This window comes from Hemitrygon akajei, chromosome 3, assembly GCF_048418815.1.
Source record: "Hemitrygon akajei chromosome 3, sHemAka1.3, whole genome shotgun sequence".
Taxonomy (NCBI): Eukaryota; Metazoa; Chordata; class Chondrichthyes; order Myliobatiformes; family Dasyatidae; genus Hemitrygon; species Hemitrygon akajei.
In genome coordinates this window covers 35639455-35653379 of record NC_133126.1, presented here as the reverse complement: position 1 = coordinate 35653379, position 13925 = coordinate 35639455, and the positions used below count along the sequence as shown (strand labels likewise).

The window sequence follows — 13925 nt, the reverse complement described above, 5'->3', positions numbered from 1 at the left end:
AAGTTAAAATCAGATGAAGGGACTGGGTGATGCTGAAGGTAGTGAGTCATGTTCAGGTGGTGCCTTTGGGAGACTGAAAACAAAGAACTACAGTATACATAACAAAAGGGGGCAGATTTCCCAGGTAGTTCCCAGTTTACAATTCCATGTCCTTCGATTTGCAGTACAGTTTGTTGAAGGAGATCTGCATTCATTGTAAGAATTAATTCTGCATGAGTGGCTATACACATATATTTGGTAGCACTGGAATCCAAAAGTGCTTAAATGCAACAAGCACATGGAGGACTCAAAATCAATTTACAACATTTGTAAAATACAGGAAATACTCAATTGCTTTCAGTATATCAGCTTTCTAAATAAATTCATTGTGCAGAGCATGTAAACTTTATGCTACTGAAGATAATTTTTCAGTCTTTATCCCTGACTTAATTTTCTTATTGATAAAGGAAAGCATCAAACACCACTCATTCCTGATGAATGCAAAGCTTCACTGATAGATGGGGTGATCTGACCTATACAGGAAATCTTATATGACCTTTGTAAAACCATCAGTGATGTCAAAAGACAATACCTGACCAGACTAGAGTCCTAGACCAACTGTCATGCATGGCAAGGCTTGCATGCTATAATGGGCTATAAAAGGAAATTGGACAGTTTTGATAGCAACAATACATCCCTCTCCAATAAGTTCAATGCACATTTCAAACAGAATTTCAAAGATATGGCACCACCCACTGCCAACAGCGTCTGATGCCCCTTCTAAAAAAAGTCATAAAAATGCAGCAGCACACCTGTTTTAATTCATCATTTGATCAAAAAGACATTTAACAGCAAAAATTAAACAGCCCATTAGAAATTATTACAGATAGTCAACATCAAAACGGTAACAAATTAAGAGAGCAGGTTTTTGTTTCTTGCACAACAGCTGGTAATAAATTTGAAATGTTTCAGTTTTGTAAATTCAGAACTGATAATTCATGCCATCACTAAATAATCGAGACAGAGTGAAAGCAGAGAGTATTTTAAACTAAGCAGTCAATTTTTTCATGTTAATTCTTGCTTGGAGAATTTCAGTACAAGACCCAGTTTTTTTAAGATTAGGTAACAAGCAAATCAATTGCATATCAATAACTATTGTAAAGGCATCCACATTAGCAGCAATCATAAAAAACAAAGCAATTAGAATTTAAGTCATATTACAATTAAGAGTTCATCAAGTAAATATTGTAAGCAAAAATACAAAACAGGAAAACCATTATTAAACATCAATATAGATTTAATATTAATGAGTTGAAGACTGAAAAAGATGTTTAACTTTAAAAGAATTTGAAAGGACCTGGTTGGTTTGATCTCTGATCTTGTCCAAAGGAGAAACCAAAACTGAAGTCTTCTTTGCTGTTTCCATAATTATTTGAAGATAAATCAGATTGGAAAGAAAATGTAAATGGCTGTTCACTTGATGGACTTGCCATTCCTATAAAAATTCAAAATAACACTTTCAAAATGAATTTTCCTAAACTATAATAATATATTGAATTTTAAACTATAACAACATCTGAATTTCAAGGTACTTACAAATAAAGAAGATATAATGGATGGAATAAGGCAAAGAAATGCAGAAATTGTGTTATTGAAGGTAGAAAGAGGCTCTTCATCAAGATAAAAGCAAGAGAAGAAGTAATCTGGATGTTATTGCAGTTCAGAAGGGACAAGCTGAAGATAGCAACTTCTGCATACTGATAGGATATTGTAGAATCTCTCAAATTTCTTGCTGGTGGAGTTGAGATAGGTGATTAAACAGAAGTAGGGCTAAAGTAGAACCCAAACTGTTATCCTCCACCACCACGCTCCTCTGTCTGGTGGAACTGGTCCTCACCCTCAATAATTTCTCCTTTGACTCTTCCCACTTCCTACAAAACAAAGGTGTAGCCATGGGCAACTGTATGGGTTCCAGCTATGCCTGCTTTTTTGTCAGCTACCTAGAACAGTTTATGTTCCAAACCTACACTGGTATCACTCTCCAACCTTCCCTACACCACATCAATGGCTGCATTGAAGCTTCTTCCTGCACCAATGCAGAGCTCGTTGACTTCATCAACTTTGCCTCTGACATCCACCCTGCCCTCAAGTTTACCCAGTCCATTTCTGACATCTCCCCCCTCCCACTTTCTCAATCTCTCTGTCTCTATCTCCGGAGACAGCTTATCTTTTATAAATCCACTGATTCTCACAGCTAGCTGGACTATACCTCTTCTTACCCTGTCACTTATAAAAATGCCATTCCCTTCTCTCAGTTCCTCCGTCTCCACTGCATCCACTCTCAGGAGCAGGCTTTTCATTCCAGAACTAATAAGATGACTTCCTTCTTCAAAGAAAATGGTTTTCCTTTTCCCACCATCAATACTGTCCTTACCTGCATCTCTTCCAGTTTCCGCATGTCTGCCCTCACCCCATCCACCTACTACCCTACTAAGGATAGGGTTCATCTTGGCCTCACCTACCACTCACTAGCCTCCGTGTCTCCATAACCCGACCAATTACATAATTCTCCATAACTTCCACCATCAAAGGGATCCCACCATCAAGCACATCTTTCCCTTCCCCCACACCTTACTGCGTTTCGCAGGGATTGCTCCTTAAGCTACTCCTTTGACCATTCATCCCTCCCCTGTGATCTCCCTCCTGGTACATACCCTTGCAAGCAGAACAAGTGCCACACCTGCCCCTACACCTCCTCCCTCACTACCATTCAGGGCCCCAAACAGTCCTTCCAGTTGAGGTGATACTTCACCTGTGAGACTACTGGGGTCAACTAATGTATCCAGTGCTACTGGTGTTGCCTCCTGTATATATGTGAGACCCAATGTACATTGGGAGACTGCTTTGCTGAGCACCTATCCTCCAGAAAAAGCAGGACCTCCCGGTGGCCACCCATTTCAATTCTACTTCCCATTCCCTTTCTGACATGTCAGTCCATGGCATGCTCTACTGCCACGATGAGGCCACACTCAGCTTGGAGGAGTAACACTTTATGTTCTGGGTAGCCTCCAACATTAAGGCACGAACATCGGTTTCTCAAATTTCCGGGTAAATGCCCTCCTCCCCACCTCTGTTTCACCATCCCCCATTCCTGTTTCCCTCTCTCACCTGATCTCTTTAACTGCCCATCACCTCCCTCTGGTGCTCCTCTTCCTTCCATGGTTTTCTACCTTCTCCTATCAGATTCCCCTTTCTTCAGCCCTTTATCTCTTTCACCAATCATCTTCATACCTTTCCCTTGTTTCACCTATCATCTACCACCTTGCACTTCTTTCTCCCCTTCTCCCACCTTTTTACTCTGACTTCTCATCTCTATTTCCAATCCTAATGAAGTGTCTCAGCCTGGAACATCAATTTACTTTTGTCCACAGATGCTGCAAGGTCTTCTAAGATCCTCCAGTATTTTGTCTGAGTTGCTACAACAGAAGGTCTTTCTTGATAGCAGTAACTCTCAACTAAACAGAACATCCTTCATGGACAGCCTTTACTCCCAATGAAACAGCAATGTTTCAGTTAGAAACATAGAAAACCTACAGCACAATACAAGCACTTCAGCCCACAATGCTGTGCCGAACATGTATTTACTTTAGAAATTACCTAGAGTTACCCATAGCCCTCTATTTTTCTAAGCTCCATGTACTATCCAGGAACCTCTTAAAAGACCCTATCGTATCCACCACCATCGCTGGCAGCTCATTCCACACACTCATCACTCCCTGTGTAAAAAACTTACGCCTGACATCACCTCTGTACCTACTTCCAAGCACCTTAAAACTGTTCCCTCTCATGTTAGCCATTTCAGTCCTGGGAAAAAGCCTCTGACTATCCACATGATCAATGCCTCTCATCATCTTATACACATCTATCAGGTCACCTCTCATTCTCTGTCACTCCAAGGGAAAAAGGCCAAGTTCACTCAACCTATTCTCATAAGGCATGCTCCCCAATCCAGGCAACATCCTTGTAAATCTCCTCTGCACCCTTTCTATAATTTTCACATCCTTCCTGCAGTGAGGTGATCAGAACTGAGTGCAGTACTCCAAGTGGGGTCTGACCAGGGTTCTATATAGCTGTAACATTACCTCTTGGCTCTTGAACTCAATCCCACAGTTGATGAACTCAATCCCACAGGACATGCTTTCTTAACCACAGAGTCAACCAGCACAGCAGCTTTGAGTGTCCTATGTACTTGGACCCCAAGATCCCTCTGATCCTCCACACAGCCAAGAGTCTTATCATTAATACTATATTCTGCCATTATATTTGATCCACCAAAATGAACCAGCTCACACTTATCTGGGTTGAACTCCATTTGCCACTTCTCAGCCCAGTTTTGTATCCTATTGATGTCCTGCTGTAACCTCTCGCTGTAGCCCTCCACACTATCCAGTCTTTGCTGTGTCTTCAGCAAATTTACTAACCCATCCCCCCACTTCCTTGTCCAGGTCATTTATAAAAATGACGATGAGAAGGGGTCCCAGAACAGTTCCCTGAGGCACACCACTGGTCACCGACCTCCATGCAGAATATGACTTGTCTACAACTACTCTTTGCCTTCTGTGAACAAGCCAATTCTGCATCCACAAAGCAAGGTTCCCTTGGATACCATGTCTCCTTTCTTTCTCAATAAGCCTTGCATGGGGTATCAAATGCCTTGCTGAAATCCATATACACCAAATCTACTGCTCTACCTTCATCAATGTGTTTAGTCACATCCTCAAAAAATTTAATCATGACTTGCTTTTGACAAATCCATGCTGACTATTCTTAATCATATTATGTCTCTACAAATGTTCATAAATCCTGCCTCTCAGGATCTTTTCCATCAACTTACCAGCCACTTTCAAGGGTTGGACTACTTACCGCTATCTTTTGAGGATGATTGAAGATTGTCTGCTACATTAGATGAGCAATGCTTTTCAGGCTGAAAAATGTATCATAAGAATTAGGTTGCAATCTCAAGTCAAATTACAAACGGATAATTTATGTAAAAAAAAGCTTCATTAGTTTGTTACTTAAATGTAATCAGTTGCCCTACCTCTATTTGTCTGCACTATTTGTATAATATCTTATTTCTTTCTTCAACACCCATGCAATCTACTCTTAAATGCTGACCTGACTGATGCCAACTTGATTAGGGGTACATTCTCCAGTGCAAACAGACCATTTCATTAAGTGCTTCTAGTTTACACAGTAACAGTTTCAGCTTTGTATCTTTTACCTCTGCTTCTTAAAACAGGTCAAGAGAACAGGGTAGAAGAGAAGTGGTGAAAGGGTAACTAGCATGGAAATGGAAAAAGTGAGGGAGGGGTTGAAACCAATGGGAAGTGGTTACTGGAATTTAGAAAAATTGATGTTCATCTCATCAGGTTGGAAACTAGCCAGACAGAATATGAGGTGTTGCAGTTCCAACATAAAGTAATCTGAAGTAATTTTTATGTCTTGCACTATACTGCTAAATTCTAAAAAAAAAATTCCAATTGTTAGACTCACTACCTTTCTGGCAATTCCACATGCCTCCTCTTTAGATCTAATACTACTTTCTCTACTAGATCTAATAATATTTCCTTGGTAACTCATGGACAAGTGCTCTTTCCTGACATATTTGATCCAGACAGGAATGAAAAAATATTGTACTTATGAATGCACTGTTTTGCATGTTATCCATTGCCCTTCAATCAACCCACTTAGAAAAGTCTCATACTATAGAAAATTTGAGCTCATGTCTTTATTGTTTCCAATTCCTGTTTAGTTTCAGTAGTTTCTGATTCAACCACCTCTCTTTCTCCTTTCATGAAGAATTTATTATGTCTGAGTCTAGAATAGCTTGCTCTCCAGTTGGTTTCTAAAAAGTCATTATGCACATATTTCAGGAATTTTCCCTCCATAATATTATTGCTAAGTTGGTTGGAGTACTAGCAAGTGCTTTTTAGATCAGGCCATTACAGAGTTTTTCATATGAACACAATACATGCAAAGACTAATAGGTAATTTAAGTAATTGAAAGACAAATTAAGATAAACAAACTGCTGAAGTCACTAACTTGGTGAACATGGCAATTGGTGAGTGAATGAGATCATTCTGAAATTCAGTTTTGCATAGCATTTACAATTTAGAATTTAATTCAGAATCTTAATTTTTAAAGCATTTTGCTTACAGAGTAAGTTAATTATTCTGTCAATGCTAGTTAACAATTATTGTAAAGCAAAAAAAATATTGTTCACAAAAAATACTGGCAATATTCAGCATCTTTGGAGAAACAGGCATATTTAAATAGCAGAAACTGGGGAGAAGTGGGGAGAATAAATTTAATGTCTATGGTAGGATGAAGACATAGAGCAAATAGATTATCCAGATTGCTATCTAGAGGCTAGACATCATCCATAAAGATTGAAACACAGTCAATACTAAGATAGCCATGTTCCACACTACTTCTCATAACCACAATCTTGCCAGTAATCTTAAGAATTTCCAAGACTTCTTAACCCTTTTAAAAGAAACAATCTGTGACATTAACTGGCAGAGCATGTGGGTTCGGAATGAATTATCATGAAAGTTACAGATGCATGTCTGCAATTAAGTGAGGCTTTTTACCCCACCAGGTACCTGGGCCTTTGAATTTAACATAACTTAGGTTTAAAATTAAGTCCAAGAACAAGGCATCAGCCACTTAGGATGTAGAAGATAAGGAGAAATTGCTTTATGGGAAAGTTTGTAAATCTTTGTTTTGGTGCATGGCCTAGTGGATAAGGCATCGGTCTGGTGATCTGAAGGTCACCGGTTCAAGCCTCAGCTGAGGCAGCGTGTTCTGTCCTTGAGCAAGACACTTAACAACACATTGCTCTGCGACGACACCAGTGCCAGGCTGCTTGGGTCCTAGTGCCCTTCCCTTGGACAACATCGGTGGTGTGGAGAGGGAAAGGCTTGCAGCTTGGGCAACTGCCAGTCTCCCATACAACCTGCCCAGGACTGCACCCTGGAAACCTTCCAAAGGCGCAAATTCATGGTCTCACGAGACTAACGGATGCCTATGTAAATCTTTGGAATATTCCATACACATGCTTCAGTCAGAAATTATACTCCAGGCTGAGATCAATAGGTGTTATAGATTTTAAAGGAATCTGTGGATATAGGGATTAGGTAGGAAGGTGGACTTGAAGTACAAGATCAGCCATAACAAAAACAGAAAATGCTGGAAATGGATATAAAGTCAGGCAGCATGTATAAGAAGAGCTACAGAGTTAAAGAACCCGTTAGAACTGAGGAGAGAAAAGAAGCTTGTTAAGATGCATGGAGTGTGGAGGGGAGGGTTATCTCTTGCACTTCTAGTTTAGTGCTATGGATTTGATGTTCACAATGCAGTATCCTCTACACTGGAAAACCCAAATGCAGATTGAATGATCACTCTGCAGAGCACTTGTTTTCAGTAACATGAGGAAGACTGTAGATGCTGGAAATCCAATGCAATACACACAAAATGCTGGAGGAACTCAGAAGGTCAAGCAGCATCTATGGAAGTGAATAAATAGTCAATGTATTGGCCGAGACCCTTCTTCAGGTCTTAAAAGGGTAAGATGCCAGAATAAGAAGGTGAGGGGAGGGGAAGGGCTAGCTGGAAGGTGATAGGTGACACCTTCTGATAGGAGAGTGGACTATAGGAGAAAGGGAAAGACAAGGGGACCCAGAGGTAAGTAATAAGCAGGTGAGAAGAAGTAAAAGGTCAGAGTGGCGAATAAGAGGAAGGGAGGGGGAAATTGCTTACCGAAAGGAGAAATTTGTGACATAAGGTTGGAGTGTATCCCGATGGAATATATGGTGTTACTCCACCGCCCTGAAGGTGGCCTCATCTTGGCACAAGAGGAGACCATGGACTGACACATTGGAGCGGGAATGGAAATTACATTGCTTGACTACCAGGAAGACCCACTTGTGGCAAATGGTGCAGAGGTGCTCGATGAAGCGGCTGCTCAATTTACATGGAGTTTCACCAATGTAGAGTAGGTCACATCGGAACACTGGACACAGTAGACAACCCCAGAAGACTCACAGATGGAATGTTACTTCACCTGGAAGGACAGCTTGGGGCCCTGAATGGAGATGAGGGAGGAAGTGTATGGGCAGATGTAGCACTTAGGCCGCTCACAAGGATAAGTGCTGGGAGGGAGATTGGTGGGGAAGGACAAATGGACAAGGAAACCATGGAGGGAATGATCCTTGCAGAAAGTGGGAGGGGGCAGGGGGCATGTTGAGGTAAAGATATTTTCAGTGGTAGGATTGCTTTGGAGATGACAGAAGTAGCTGAGAATAATGTGCTGCTTGTGGAGGCCGATGGCGTGGCAGGTGAGGACAAGAGGAACTCTTATTAAAGAGGCAGGAAGATAGGGTGAGCATGATGTAAAGGAAATGGAGGTAATGCAGGTGAAGGCAACATCAATAGTGGAGGAAGGGAAACCCTGATCTTTGCAGATATCCTGGAATGGGAAGCTGCATCCTGGGAACAGATGCAATGGAGGTGGAGAAACTGAGAAAAGCGAACACCATTTTTACAGGAGATACAGTGGGAATAGGTATAGCCGAGATAACCACAGGAATCAGTATGTTTATAACATATTCCTGTTGTTAGTTTGTCTCCAAAGATGGAGAGAGAAATTGAGAAAGGGGAGGGAGGTGCCAGAGGTGGATCAAGTAAATTTAAGGGCAGGGTGGAAGATAGAGGTAATGCCGATAAAATTGATGAGTTCAGCATGGATGCACGAAAAAGTGCTAATGTAGTCGTCAATGTAAGCGAGGAAAATTTGGGGAGTATAACTGAGGAAGGCTTCGAATATGGACTGCTCTACATAGCCAATGAAAAGGCAAGCATAGCTGGGGTCCATGTGAGTGCCCATAGCTACCCCTCGAGTTTGGAGAAAGTGTGAGGAGCCGAAGGAAACACCATTCAGGGTGAGGTCCAGTTCTCCCAGATGGAGGAGGGTGGTGGTGGGGATTGGTTGCTTTTTTTGTCAAGAAAGAAGTGGAGCGCTTTGAGGTCTTCTTAATGGGGGTTAGAAGTGTATAGGAACTAAATATTCATGGTGAAGATGAGGTGGTCAGGGCCAGGGAAATGAAAGTTACAGAGGAAATCAAGAGCACAAGAAGTGTTGAAGATGTAGGTGGTTTCAGTGTGAGCTGGTGACTCTGTTGCCTGTCATTTTATTTCTCTGAAACATCTGGTCCATCCTGCACTCTTACAATGAGGCCGACTCAAACTTGAGGAACAGCACATCTTTAGTATAGGCAGTTTGCAGCCTTCTTGCCTCAATATTGAATTCTACTACTTCAGGTAACTTGATTTCTAAGTCTGTATCCATTATTCATAGATGATATTGGCTCAGTTTATTTCTATTTTTTTCTCACTGGGAGTAGAGGACATGCCCAGCATGACCTGTCAGGCACGTCTTATTATTCTGCTATTTTGTCTGCCTTCTTTTACTTCTGTTCTCTTTCTCCTACTGCTCCCAATCACTCATTGGTTAGATATCTTTTACAACTTAACCCCTTGTCGTATCAATTTTATCCTATATTAGTCATCTCCCTCACCCACCTTTCTTATACCTTAATGATCTTCTCTTTTTCCCTTCCCAGGTTTTTTGATGAGACGTCCTTAACCTGAACTGCTAACTCTGTTTCTTTTCCCATTAGATACAACCAGACCTGCCAAGTACTTCCAGCATGTACTTTTTATAAATTTCCATTATCTACGGTTTTATTTGGTAGTTTAATTTACAGTATCTGCTACTGTATTATTGAACAAGCCTGCAGGATGGCTTAGCCTACTCCTGCATCTTTATTTTTTAAATTCTTATTCTAGGAAACGTTCATATTCAGGCAAGTGTTTTTTTTTACAGAGAGTGGTGGGTGCCTAGAACACACTGCTAGAAGTGATGGTGGAAGCAGATATCATAGTAACTTTTGAGACAGGAACAAGCTAGGGAAGAACTATGTGCAGGCAGATGTGATTAGTTTAAACTGGCATAATGGTCAGCACAGACAGTGTGGATCATAGAATCTGTTCCTATTCTGTGCTATGTTCTATGTGCATTTCACCTCATCTAACATTATGAAAGTTTTCAGATGCACTGATTTTTACCGTTTTCTTGAAAAACAAATTCGAGAACTCAAACTGGTTAACAGTGCTGTGGTTATCAGTCACCTGAAATGAAGTAAAAAAAAACTTTCAGTCCACAAACCAATAATTAAAATAAGAGGACAGCATGAATTGTTCAATATTATTTGCAGTAAATTTCAGGTTTTTCAAGTTAGAAAATCAGAGGAAATTAATTAATTGTTTATGGAAATCTCTGGCACTAAAGCAACTGAATGGTTTGCCTGTAGAAGACAGAAGGTAGTGGTGGAAGGGTATTATTGTGGCTGGATTTCTGTGACCAGTGATGTTCTGCAGGGATCAGTGCTGGGGACTCTGTTGTTTGTGATATATAAAAATGACTTGGATAAAACTGTAGATGGGTGGGTTAGTAGGTTTGCACACAGCAGAATGGTTGGTGGAGCCATAGACAGTTAGCGTACAGTAGGATATAGATTTCGGCTGGAGAAATGGTCATATCTTAGGTATTGCACTTTGGAAGGTCAAATTAAAGGAGAATGTATACAGTTAATTATCTTATCTTATGGTCTTAATAGGCTACTTAATAGCACTGAGGTACAGAGGGATCTTGGGGTCCAGATCCATATCTCACTGAAATGGCCACACAAGTAGATACAATGCTAAATAATAGTTGCCTTCATTAGTTGGGGCATGTGTATAAAAGTAAGGAAGTCATCTTGCAGCTATATAAACTTTCTTTAAGTCACACTTGGAATATTGTGTGCAGTCATGTCATCTCATTATAGTAAGGGTATGTAGCCTTTGGAAAGGGTCCCTGGATCAAAGAGTATAAACTATAGAGAGATTGGACAAAATGTGTTGTTTTCTCTGCAGCATTGGAGGCTGAGAAGATTCCTGACTGAAGTTTATAAAATTGTAAGAGGCATTAGGATAGGCAGAAATAATCTTTTACCGAGGGTAGAAATGCTAAATATCAGAGGATGTGCATTTAAGGAGAGAGGGTAAGTTTAAAAGAGACAATCAAGACGTACAAAAAAGCTGGATGAACTCAGCAAGTTGGGCAGCATCTGTTGAAAGAAGCAGTCGACGTTTTGGGTTGAGACCCTTTGTCAGGACTCACAAAGTCCTCATGAGTCCTGACGAAGGGTCTCAACCCGAAACGTCGACTGCTTCTTTCAACAGATGCTGCCCGACCTGCTGAGTTCATCCAGCTTTTTTGTACGTCTTGATTTGACCACAGCATCTGCAGTGTACTTAGTGTTTAAAAGACACAAGTTTGGCAAGTTTTTTTAACATGGTGTGTGGAATGGTCTGCCAGGGTAGTGTGGAAGTAGTTATGACAGTGGCATTTAAGAGGCTTTTAGATAGATAGACACATAAATATGCAGAGAATGGAAGGAAGGGCATGTACAATCAAGAAAGATTTAGTTTAAGTTGGTATCATGTTTGTCAGAATCAGAATCAGATTTATTATCACCAGCATGTTTTGTGAAACTTGTTAACTTAACAGCAGCAGTATAATGCAATACACGATAATATAGAAAGAGGAAAAAACTAAGATTAATTACAGTAAGAATATGTATGTATATTACAGAGTTAGGTTAAAATAGAGCAAAACAGAAATAATCTATATTAAAAAAGTGAGGTAAGGTTCTTGGGTGCAATGTCCGTTTAGGACTCATATAACAGAGGAAAAAGAAGCTATTCCTGAATCGCTGAGTGAGCGCCTCCAGGCTTCTGTACCTCTTTCCTGATGGTAACAATGAGAAAAAGGGCATGTCCTGGATGATGGGGGTCCTTAATAATAGACGTTGACTTTCTAAGACACCACTCCTTGAAGATATCTTGGATGTTACAGAGGCTAGTCCCCAAGATGGAGCTGACTAATTTTACAACTTCTTCTGTAGCTTCTTTTGGTCCTATGCAATAGCCCCTCCCCATCCCGATACCAGACAGTGATGCACTCTATCAGAATTCACAGTACAATTATAGAACTTGAAACTGCACACTCTCTCCACTTCTGATCCCTCTATGATTGGTTTGTGTTCCTTCACTTTCCCTTCTTGAAGAAAACAATTAGCTCTTTTGTCTTACTGACATTGAGTGTAAGGTTGTTGCTGTAACACCACTCAATTAGCTGGTACTCTCGCTTCTGTATGCCTCATTATCTCCACCTGAGGTTCTACCAACAATGGTTTAACATCTGCATTGTCACTAGCTTCATGGGCTGAAGGGCCTGTTCCTGTCTAACATTGTTCTATGTTCTATTAACAGCAAAAGGGATAAATGAGAAGTTGATCATAGCTTTACGGGAGAAGAGAGCAGCAGTTAAAAAATGGGGGAGAGAGAGACAGAAATGGGGGACAGAAATTGTGGCTTATCAAGAATACAGTGGGGAAAAATGACATTCAACAAATTCAGAATTAATATTAGAGAATACCAAGTTGGCAGTGGTGGTAGTGAAGAAACAGTTGATTAGAAGAGGAGAGGCTGAATAATTCCTTGAGAGTCAGTAGGGCATATTTCTTCTCCTCCAGATTCAAAAAGGGGAGAGTTAAAAAAAGAAACTCCTCAGTCAATTACCACTACCTACATTTCACTAGATTTTCTAAGATCTAGCACCCAACAATTAAAATGAAATCTATCTCATTTTCATTGTGGAATGTTAATGAAATCCCTCAACTCCTGAGGGTTGGATATTGATGTGGAATGCCAGAAAACTGCAGATAGAACCCAATACAGCAACTGGATTGTTGATCTTTATTTTAAAATATTCCATCCCAAGTGCTTAATATTGATGTTTTTTCCTCTTTTGATTTTCTTTTATTTGCTTTGTTGCTGTATGTGTCAAATTTAACTCTAGGTATCTTTTTTTCCCTAATAATCAGAGATTACTAGGGAAAAATAGGCAGATGATGGCTAAGGCAGCTGCATGTTTTTAAGGGGTATCATAATATCACCTCAATATTCATTCATGTTCAATTTTCATATATGTATATACTGTACAATGGTGTATGGATATGTATGTAAAACGGCTCCCCAAAAGAGATCAAATTTAATATTCTGTGCTATCCCTGGTGAAAATTAAACTTGTAATACAAAATTCATTTTATAACTATAACATTATATACATCAAAACAATCTCTTCCAGTCAACAGAGATATTTCAGAATGACTTTTGCATACTAAATAAATATATTTAACCTGCTCAGGTGTTTCAGTTAAGTCAAATGGCATTCTTCCAAATAAATTAAATCCAGTTGATTTGGGTGTAGATGTATTCAGGAAAGAAAAGCCAGGTGATTTTGATGGTGTTTCCTCACATTGCAAATAAGAATTCCTGATGGAAATGCAATAATTTTATTTGATACTTTTCCTTTTAAAAATTAAAAAATGATTCTGGGGTACAATATGCTGTAATATCAATTTGGATTATAATATAAAGGATAAATAGGGAATAACCATAGACTCTGCTCTTGTACTTATTAACATGCATGTGACTATCATCAAATTAGGAACATTCAACATTGTTATGGAAGAAGTTAAGATTTTAGCTTGATCCATAAAGTAACTTCCTTTGGGACACCTGTAGTTCACTAGATCTATTCTATTATGTCTCAGTTAAGTTATATTGGAAATCAGCTTCATAACTATTGATGCTAATTTGCAATGGAGAAAAACACATTAAAAGAGAACCAACAAAATTATTACTGTATGTTCATTGGGAGCAAACAAGCTACAGACTATGGAGAACATCTGTGGAAATATTAAGATGATTCATT

The 13925-nt window shown here is 39.8% G+C and overlaps 1 protein-coding gene across 1 annotated transcript in view; it reads right to left on the bottom strand.

Moving 5' to 3' along the window:
• Positions 1 to 793: 793 nt before the first annotated feature.
• The window catches only part of LOC140724855 (protein SIX6OS1), a 71468-nt gene continuing 58336 nt past the window's right edge, over positions 794 to 13925 (bottom strand). Inside the window, exons 18-21 of the mRNA XM_073039547.1 lie at positions 13348 to 13483; positions 10169 to 10231; positions 4903 to 4963; positions 794 to 1474 (exon numbers count right to left, since the gene is read on the bottom strand). Coding sequence (XP_072895648.1) covers positions 1317 to 1474; positions 4903 to 4963; positions 10169 to 10231; positions 13348 to 13483 — 418 coding nt within the window. The 3' untranslated portion in view covers positions 794 to 1316. The remainder of the gene's footprint in view (positions 1475 to 4902; positions 4964 to 10168; positions 10232 to 13347; positions 13484 to 13925) is intronic.